General features: G+C 46.7%; 1 protein-coding gene across 1 annotated transcript; it reads left to right on the top strand.

Annotated features, from left to right (window-relative positions):
* LOC123073673 (fruit protein pKIWI502) lies at window positions 1–2,554 on the top strand (the record flags this gene model as incomplete). The annotated part of the gene is given in 5 exon segments (XM_044496732.1): window positions 1–218; window positions 1,047–1,146; window positions 1,222–1,317; window positions 1,398–1,478; window positions 1,954–2,554. Coding segments are annotated over 5 exon segments (558 nt in total), but the record flags the coding sequence as incomplete, so codon positions are not given.
* Between the last annotated feature and the right edge of the window lie 8,166 nt (window positions 2,555–10,720).

Here is a 10,720-nt window from a genome sequence, read left to right as displayed (position 1 = left end):
ATCTCCTCCCCTCCCCCTGCCTCCTCCTCGGCGTCTCCGCCCAGATCGTTCGACTTCCTCGTCAAGCGCCTCCCCGGCACCTCCTCCGCGCGCCTCTGCGACCTCCAGCCCGGCGACCTCGTCCCCGTCGGCGGCAGCGTCGTCGGCCGCGGGTTCGAGGTAACCAGGATCGCCGACGCCCGCGACGTCCTCGTCTTCGCCACCGGATCCGGGATCAGGTGCCTAACTGCCCCTCTGCTTCTGTACAATTCTTCAATTTTTTCTTACGCATCCATGATATTTGTCAAACCCGCGTCAATTGTATTATATAAGATGCATCACAATTGTTCAATCTTAGAGCCAATGATCTAGATATTTTCGATCAAAGGGCCACAAGGCCCCCATTTTCGTTACTAAGAAGATGGAGTCATAAACAGAGTAACACAGCATTACAAAGAGCCCAATATCGATGCAAACACACGCAACAGGGAAGGAAAACGTCCTACATTTCCGGACATCTGGACCACATCTAAGGAATGCAACACCCCACTACATTAGAATAGCAATCAGTTAAAACACCTACAGACCATATACAAAAACTAGATCACATCCAGGACAACAAAGACTTGGTCCCCAGCCATGGCAATGATCTAGATAGCACCACTGTAGTACGATGTTTCATCAGGTTTTTTCCATATTTTCTTTAAATACAACGATTGAGTTGCTTGGTAAGCACATAATCTGTTTCATAGACTGCCACATTCCACATGCCATGTGGTTGATGGGTGATGATGACCTTCTCCTTGATTTTGTTGTTCTTTCATTTCGATTGGATGAGCATCCATGAATAGTTTTATCTATTTTGTTGAGTTGGATTGTTAGTACATCTCGAATTCTGCACTCTACATATATTGCATCCACACACTGATTCACCCTTTGTTTAAGCAAACGTAATTGCCATCTCAAATTTATCAGTGATGTGGATAGTGCATTTTGAGGAAGATAGATTTCATTGGAGTGTGTAAAGTCTGCTCATGTTATCTTCTTTTTACATTTATGTGTGGCAGTCCAATCCGGTCACTCATTGAGTCAGGTTTTGGTGAAAATGAGAAGATTGATGTAAGCCTCTTTTATGGGGTTAGAAACCTTCAAAGGATGGCTTATCAGGTATATGTCAGTCTAAAGTTACATTTTAGAAGTACAACCTTCTTTATGTAACGGCTGGAAACTCTGCTCTGACAGGAAAGGTTCAGTGACTGGGAATCGAGAGGAATAAAAATTATACCTGTTCTCTCTAGACCAGATGAGCAGTGGACTGGCCAGCGTGGCTATGTTCAGGTACCGTTATCATTTTTCCTTTTCGGCTGTTCTTAGCTCACCAGGTTACCTTATATTCTTACTTATTTTTCCATTTTCAGAATGCCTTTTCAAGGGCAAAGAAAGTTATAAATCCATCATCAACGGGAGCGATTTTGTGTGGACATAAACAGATGACTGAGGTATATGTTCTCATTTCTAACTTTTGTAGCTAATGATACAGGTTGCCAAACCAATCTTTGTGTCTCGATTCTTTCTGTACGTTAGATGATGCATGTGTTCTGTTATTTAGACATCTGTACATCAGAAACATGCCCTTCTGGCAAATCCATGGTCATAAACTTTCTCAAGATGAAACTACTTATGAAATATAGACACAAGTGTGCCATCACCATTTACGGGCCATACTGTTACTGCCTTGGATTTGTTGTTAATAGGCCATGTTTATAGGCTAACAGAGTACCAGTACAAATTTGCTGCCCAGACCTAGCAATTGGCTGTACAAATAGAGTAAGAATTAAAGACAGCTTTGAAACTGAAGCCTATATTAGTGCCGACTGTTGCCATTCAAGAGTAGTACTCCATGTCTCTACTTCTAAAATTGGTGGCTTGTTTCTATATTCTTAGGCTGATCTTCATGTACGTTAATATTTGCAGGAAATTACTAGAGCTCTTGTTGCTGATGGTATGCCCAAAGATCAAATCCTAACAAACTTCTGAGTTCTAGGACACCTTTCTTGCCTTTCTGGCTGTTGTACACTTACTTACCACCGCAATCTAGTGGCTCTTGTTTACAGCAAATGTGATGCGACTTAGGGTCGCGAAAAAGATACTGCTACGTACTAACAAATAAGGGCAACTCATTTTCCTTCACGCTGTGAGTTGCCCATCAACCATTGGATGCTGATATCCTGATATATATTAATCTCAAGCAAGAAGAAAAATGCTTGGTGGTACCCTGAGACAGTAGTATTCCCCTGGAAGGTGCTGATGCAACTCGAAAAGCCCCCTTCCAGAAAAGTAGAAGGGGACTCGGTAGGGGACATAGGTTGTAAGTTAGTAAAATCATTTTTTAGTTTGTATGCCTTGGGATATAATCGGCTGCAAGTGTATGTGCCGTGAAATTTTGGTATGTTTGAAGGTTGTAATATTTTTTGAATTGCATGGGTGTATGTGTATGTGTATGTGGAACCTGTTCTCCCATCTGACAGTGTGCCTGAATTTATGTGGAAACTGCATTCTCGACTGACGACAAAAAGATACATGAAAAAGGGTTTGTTCTTTGACCCAACTCAAGTTATAATCTGCCTGCTATATCTTTGATGTGATCAAAGACAGTTGTGCAATATGCTTCTCACTGTGTTGTGCAACCGTTTTATTTGTTCCTGGTGTGTTCGTATACGCTGATGCAAAGGATTGTTATTAGCCTTGTCATAGGTGCGCAACCAACACCTCACCCTTTCAGTGCTTTTGAGCAAACCAGTTGAACGCATTCTGCTGAGTGTGATGTAGTAGATCAAATTGTACTGTAGTATTCCAGGTGGTGTACACCACATGCTGCCTCTCTGCTCCCATTATCGGGGATTCTAAACTCCCCTGCAATTGCTGGAATAGTTAATTTGGGAAGCACATAATAGCTTCACCTGCAACAGAACCTGGTCATGGTCATTATGTCCTTCATTATGACCTGATCATGGTTAATTTGGGAAGCACATAATGGTTTAGTCTTCAACTCTGAGGACGTGATGATTAGGCTTCTTAGGCACTGCAGTGTGGATATGTCGGTTCAGGCCTTTCTTGGAAGTACAGATAAATTAAACAGACGAATCAATATCATTGAAAGAGGACAGATGAATAACATGCATTCTCCTAAGAACGGAAGGACAAGTGGGCTAATTAACAATAATATTATATGGTTGGCTTAGTTAGCAGTGGGCTAATTAAGCACGATTGATTCCTGAGAAATGCAGACGTGCAATTACAACCAGTTAATTAAACAAGATTTCGGATAGATGCAGGCTAATTAAAACCATGTTTCAGCTAGCTCGCCAATCTGCCTGGCAACCTGAATGTCACCTAGCAGTTTTGCTTCGCCCACCTCGCGCAAGCCATCCCTACCCCCCGTGGCAAAGACTTCAGTTGCTCAAACTTGGTCGGCTTTGTCATAGTACGTGGCAGGTTACTGATGTTGGTCTTCTGCACATCGAGAGTCTCCAAATGCTCTTGATCACCAACTTTAAGAGGCATCACCTCGACAACTACTTACCGCAAGCTCAAGAACCTCAGAATATATAACCAACAAATATCCTTTTTTAGAGGAAAAGCAATCGCCCGACTCTATAAACAAAGTCAACCATGGCAAAGCAAGAACATTATCTGTTAGTTCATACAATAAGAAACCATAATAGTAGTAGGTTCTTAAACAAGCCAACAAGGAAAAGGGCACGCAGGCCACATCAAGCTCATCAGGAGCCTCATCCTCCTCCTCGCCCTCCACCCCAATCGGCGTCCATTACTGCTACCTCAACCATCTATGTCTCTTGCTCCCACCAGATAGGTATAAATTTCATTGCATTCTTCAAATTTGCATTTGCCTGAGGATATTTGGTTATATGCTTAGTTACTTTTGTTTATTGCATTGTGTAGCTTTGATTTGCATTCCATTCCCAGTTCGTTTGTGATCATGATCAAAAATTCTGTGATTAGCCTAGATCCATCACTTGATCAATTTGATCGAATGGACGATCATGATCACCCGATGGATGTTGAGGATGTGTTTGCTTCTTCCCAAAAGCAAAAGAGTGAAAAAGGGAAGAGGCAAATGAATTACTTGTATGAATATGCTCAAACTTGTCTTCTTGCAATTTTGTGAATTTAGGATCACATTGCACAAGAAAGGTACAAGCAAATAGCCAGTTCCAAGTGCTCCAACATTGTTGGAAATTGCTAGAAAATAGTAAGAAGTGGAAGTTGAGGGATCAAGAATATCCTCCACCGAAGAAAGAAAGGTCAACTAGCCCCTCCATCTATGAGATGATGATGATGATGGTGATGATGATGATGATGATGATGAGGAGGAGGAGGAGGAAGGAAGGAAGGAAGGAAGGAAGGCGGAGTCTAACACCAAAGACAAGTAAGGGGAAGCCATATGTTGATGATGGCAAGGAAGGAAATAGTGGATGAAGCTTTGCAAATGAGGAGGGATTTGGCCGAGAAGAAGCAACAAGAGAAGATGGAACAGTGGGAACAAGTTCAAGAAAATGAAGACAAGAAGTTGGCGGAGGAGAAGCACAAGGCCGACTTTGAGGAGCGTAGGCTTCTTCTCGGAGAGAACCGGATGAGATAGGAAATCATCATTGTTGAGGAGAACCTGATCATGATATTGGATCCCGATTGGACGGACGAGAAGGTGAGCAAATTTTGAGAGATTAGACAAAGGGAGATCTTGCGATCATGGCTGTCTTTGATCGGGATGATGGAAGATAGAGCTTCTGCTAGCTTCGGTGGCGACGACGACGGTAATGGTAACAACGGTGTTTCGTGATTGCTTGGTGATCGTGGAGACATTTGGCCATGCTTTTGGTCATATTTGCTCACGCTTTTGATTGATAGTTTTCTATGTTTGGTCTTCCTTTTGGCTCACAAACTATGGAAGAAATTGGTATTTAAATGTTTAGAACGTGAAAACTATTGTCTAATGTTGAGATGTGGATTTTTTTATGATTGTAGATGTCAAATTCAAATTCTAGTATTTGCTTCATATCCACATCCACAGGAAAGTCAAAATATGTGCAAATCGGTTTTTGCCTACTGTTTTCACCCAACGTGTTCTCCCGAAACCTGCTTGGTACCGTACTTTTTTGGGTATACACTGAACCGCTTTCACGGTATGTGATTTTTACAGTATTTGCTAGAGTTGCTCGGAGGACCATGCAACAGTGGCAAAAGCAACCCAACGAAGAAGCCAGCAAGAAAACGAGACGCGATGATCCGGGGGCGCGGTGGGTGGCTATGAAATCAGCGGTGATGGATTGAGGAATGGGAAGGCCCATGCACTCCATCAAATACCAGTATACATTGTCTGTCCATTTGCAAGTAAAATACTGTGCCACTGTTTTATTATCAGAATCTCTACTTCTAATGGACGAGTTGGTGAATTGTCTCCGCGGTTTATTTTTGCTGGTTTTTTTCGTCTCTCCTCCCACCACCCCCTCCCACCCTGGTCCGCGGTTTATTTTTGCTGATTTTTTTTCATCTCTCCTCCCACCACCCCCTCCCACCCTGGTTCATCGGTTTATTTTTCTCTCCACTCTTTATTACAACCAGAACTTTCCTAACGTATAACAAATCACAGATCTAACTTTCTTAAATTATGTCAATCGATTCCTTTTATTGGTTCAATTTGTCTTAGGAAACAAATAACAGATTTTCAGGAAACAAATAATACATTTTAATCTAACTTCCTTAAATTATGCAAATCAATCGATTCCTTTTATTGGTTCAATTTGTCTTAGGAAACAAATAACAGATTTTCAGGAAACAAATAATACATCTTAATCTAACTTTCCTAACTTATCTAAATCAATCGATTTCTCTTATTAGTGAAATTTGTTTTACGAAACAAATAACAGACATGTCACAACTTTCCTCCCAATAAATAGTTTCTTAACATTTGCAAACTTTTCTAATCAGACACGTCACAAACGGGCAGGTACTGATATCACGTTACCAAACAATAAAACCCCATTTGCATAGAAATCAGTTCAAAAATCCTAACTTTCCTAAATTTTTACCTTTCCTTGATAACAACCAATATTTCCTATGTTTTCCACCTATTGAAGGAAAGCACCCCTCCATCGATATTAGCATTTTTTTGAACTGAGATCTCCGGGTTATGATTTTTTTTGCGATTCTTTCCAATTGTGACCTATCCTTCCACTCCGGCTCCTTCTCGCATCAACACCTCCACCACAGCCAGGTGACACCGCCTCAGACCTCCTGCCTCTCCACACCTTCTCCGCCACCTCCTTCTCGTACTCCATTAACAATCCCTCCGCCACATTTGTCCACGGCGGTGTCGAGGGCATGGCGCAGCAGCGTACCAGCGGTAGAGCAGCACATAGCAACAGGAAGCAACACGCAGCAGGCGACGCGAGCGGCCGACGGTGGAGGGCAGAGATGCGGCCGGCGTGGCTGAGGGGGCGGCCGGCAGAAGATGGCCATGACTGGAGGCGGCGCGAGGCAGGGGCGCGACAGCGGGGCGAGCGAAGGGATAGGCGGCAGCAGACGGGGCGAGCGCAGCCAGCGAGAGTGTGGCGGGCGGCCAGGGTGTGTGTCGCGCGGGGCACAGTGGTGCGGTGGCTGCGGTGAGCGCGACGGCAGCGGCGGGCGCGACCGACGCGGTGTAGCACGGGCGTGGGCATGGAGAGGGAGTGGCCCTGCGGGCGCGGTAGAAGAGCGGCAGGCTCGGGCATGGGCGTGCATAGGAGCGGGCATGTGCCACGGGGTCAATCCGAGGAGCTCGCTGGATACCCCTGCAATGGCCATGGCGGATGGCGGTTCTCGGCCACGGCGAAATACCTAACAAGAGCAAACGAGAGGGGAAACAGGGGAAAGGCAAGAGGAGATCATGGCGGTGTCAATGGTGCCCTAGGGGAAGACATGGGAGCTCGGGGCGGCGCGGATCGAACGGCAATGTCGCGGTGGCCCAAGGTTGAGGAAGACGGCAGCGACGTCGATGCGGAGGTGCTGGACATGATCTCGTTGGCGCAGACGAAGTAGCGAAGGCGTTCGGAGCTCCTCGACAAGCTCCTAGCCCGCAGGGAGGGCAGTGACCATGTGGACGGGGTCTGTCATGGTGGCCGTGGCGTCTGACTTCGTCCAGATCGACGGGATCGAGCGAGCGAGGAGGAGAAGTGGATTTGGGAGGGGGCATCGAGGAGGAGTGAGGCCATGGGGGCAGGGAAGGAAGGGCGTCACCCTTATCCATTCCCCTTTGATGCCAGCGAGGTGGTCGGGCGGGAGCCCGGCTCTGTAGCAACGCGGCTCGGGGAACAGGAGAAGACGATCGCGCGGGGACTGGACCACTGAGCCGGTTCGGTGGCAAGGCCCGGGGGCAGGGCGAATCCCCTTTTACATCGTCCTTTTGGTTTTTCAATGTACTCTAATCTGTTTCTCCTTTTTAACACAGTTTTCTATTTATTCTTATCAACTAAATGATCTCTACTCCTAATGTCTCAGTTGGTAGTCTCTGTTCCGGGTTTATTTTCGTCCCACCTCCCGAGTGAGGGAGAGGGGGAGAGAGAGTGAGGAAGAGGAAGGGAGAGGGTGTGTGTGTGTGAGAATTTGATGGTAAAAAAGGTTGTCAATGTCACTTAATATGTATGAGAATATTAAATGTAATATTAACATAATTGATATTGAACTTTTAAAGTTAATGTGGCCCCGTTGCAACACGAGCGTTCTTCTAGTAATAACAACGCTCCTCACGTTCTAAACAAGGTGCCACGGCAAGATTCCTCCGTACATAGTACATTGTGAGACGGTTCCTCCATAGTGATCTGGCATTTTGAAATGACACGAGGCTCGCGACCAGTTTTATTAAATTCCCCACTAATGTAGTGATCAATCATGTTACGGTTGTTAGAGATCTTTTGTCCACTCCCACGTCGTACTTCCTACGGAACCTCAGAAGGAAAGTAGGGGCTACCTTGGCAGAAATTTTTGCGAGAGCAAAGCACGTTGCTGGTATCTCTTTCCAGCATTGCAAGAGGGATGCAAATTTGGTCACATATTACTTAGCAAAACACTCTTATGAGTTGAGCTCTTTTTTTGGGATGATGACCCCCCCGCGCGCGTGTTTCCTATTACCATACGTAATTCATGATGTAACTTTGTTGGCTTCAAAGTAAAGTGTGCCGAATAGGCATTCCCCTCAAAAAGAAAGGAAGGTATAGGTGTGATGTCTCAAAACACAAATTTATTGACCATTGTAAGAAATTGAGAGAGAAGAGTTTGTGTGAAACACTGTTGTATTCACGTACAGGAGAATTTATACAAGTTACAACATCTCATGGATCGGCCTAGCAGAACCCTAACAAACTACAAAGGAAGTGCGGGAGGTGGGTTATCCGATCCATGAGAATAGGACTTGCATGACCGCTGCCTTATCCGCTATTGTGGCATGTGAAACGGCTGCTAGCCTGCCATGCCTGTGGTGTACAAAGCTAGTTTCAACACCCCACGCAGTCGAAGCCTCGCCGTCGGAGATGCAGAGACTGGACCTGAATTCTTTGAATACCAATGGCGGCAGCCCTTTAGTCATCACATCGACAAACTGTTGCAGAATCGGTACATGCAGAACATGGACATGGCCGAGCGCGGATTTTCCCTGAATGAAATAAATATCCAGTTCTATGTGCTTGGTATGACGATGGTGCACCGGGTTAGCCGAGAGGTACACCGCGGGAACGTTGTCGCAGTACACCACCATGGCGCGTGGCCGACGCGGCAGTGAAGCTCCGAGAGCAGCTGATGTAGCCAGGAGAACTCCGCAACCTCCCCTCAAAAAAAAAAGGAGAACTCCGCAACCGCATTGGCGAGGGCGTGGCTGCCTCTGCGCTGGACCAAGACACCATTGGTTTCCGCTTCAAGGTCCAAGACAGGAGGGAGGGCCTGAGGTAGCGCACTAGCCGGGAGTAGAGCGTTGGGTGTCTGGGCACCAAGCCTAGTCAGATTTGGAGTAGGCGATGATGTCGAGCGACGAGGAGACGTGAAGCGTCAGGCCAAGGGCGGCTGAACCGCACACATAGCAGAAGATGCGCTTCACCAGAGCCCAGTGAGCGTCGCGCGGAGCGTGCATCTGGAGTCACAGTTGTTGCACGACGTACTGCAGGTCTGGACGGGTGAGTGTCAGGTACTGAAGGGCGCCAACAATACTGTTGTAGAACGATGCATCGGCGGCGAGGGCGCCTATCCTGAGCCGAGACCTTGCCCAAGGTGTCAGCGGCCTTGCAATCTGACATTCCGGCATGCTCCAAGAGCTCAAGCGCGTACTTCTTCTGGCATAAGAAGAAGCCGTCGGGGCTGCGTGTGATTTCCACGCCCATGAAGTAGTGTAGCGTGCCGAGGTCTTTGAGAGCGAAATCGCTCTGCAGAAGATTGACGAGCTGGCGTAGGAGAGTGTCGGTGAAGGCCGCGAGCACAATATCATCGACGTACAATAGAACATACGCTATGTCGTTTGTTCCTGTACACAAACAGAGAACCATCCGAGCGCGTGGTGGCAAATCCAATCTGCATGAGGTAGGAATCAATCCGCTAGTACCAGGTGCGGTGAGCCTGCTTGAGGCCATAGAGAGAGCGGAAGAGCAGCATACGTTGTTGGGGCGGGCGGGATCGACGAACCCCGAGGGTGCTGGCACTTGGCAAAAGACCTGCGCAAAGCGCCACCGCTGTCGAGTACGGGAAGGACAAGGACACCTAAGCTCCACGAAAAACGAAGCAAAATGTCACCGATGTCAAGTAAGTGACAGACAAGGATCTTCATCTGTAACCCTGACACGGGAAGAAGAACCACAACAACGTCCGCACGGACGACCAACAGGCAAAGGCACCACCGCGACCATGGTATTTGCCAAAGAACCAATCATACGGACAACCATCCGGGGCCGCTACCCGACTTCCATATCCCGAAACACCGTCAGTGTCGAGCGAAAATTGAGGGATAGCATGGAGGGTCTCCGCTTGATCGACTGTCCACGGATGCATCGGACCGTGTCCGTGAACGTATAAAGGTGTCAGCTTGATGATTGCCATTGAAGATGCCCTTCTTCTCGCGTGACCGACACAACTACGAGATGTGAACACAAACGAACCGAGATGCTAGTGTCGTGCCTCTGTCGGTCGGCACGCTGAAGCCCGCCGCTAGCAGAGGACAACAAGAGAATCATCAAGTCTCCTCCGTTGCGATGTGAACGCTGCTAGCTTGTCCTATGCAGCAGCTAGCAGTTCCAGCATGTGAACGGCGCACGGGACACTGGGTCGAGCTTCACGTGTCCGGCAGGTACACACATTTCACGTTGTCCTGGGGCATTGCACGAGAGATGATGTCAGGGCATCTTCAACGAGCAATCAGATGTTCGCGGACAGTTTCTTTTTAGACAGTACCTTATATATATCATATACAGTTTTTTTTTTCTTTTTTTGAAAAAGGAGGATGACCCCGTCTCTGCATTCGGACGATGCGTACAGTCATTTTATTAATTATTTACAAAAACCTTACAAAGTAATACATCGGTAAGTCTGAAGCCACAATCTTGGCAACATTTGTCGCTACTCCTATCCAGTTGATGAAGGGGCGCCGATAGTCCGACCCGAATACCAAACAGACCTCACACCAAAGCCTAACATCTAAAGCCAGTGA

This window comes from Triticum aestivum, chromosome 3D (genome assembly GCF_018294505.1).
Source record: "Triticum aestivum cultivar Chinese Spring chromosome 3D, IWGSC CS RefSeq v2.1, whole genome shotgun sequence".
In the NCBI taxonomy this organism is placed as follows: domain Eukaryota; kingdom Viridiplantae; phylum Streptophyta; class Magnoliopsida; order Poales; family Poaceae; genus Triticum; species Triticum aestivum.
The sequence above is the reverse complement of the archived record's forward strand: the minus strand, read 5'-3'. Positions and strand labels throughout refer to the sequence as shown.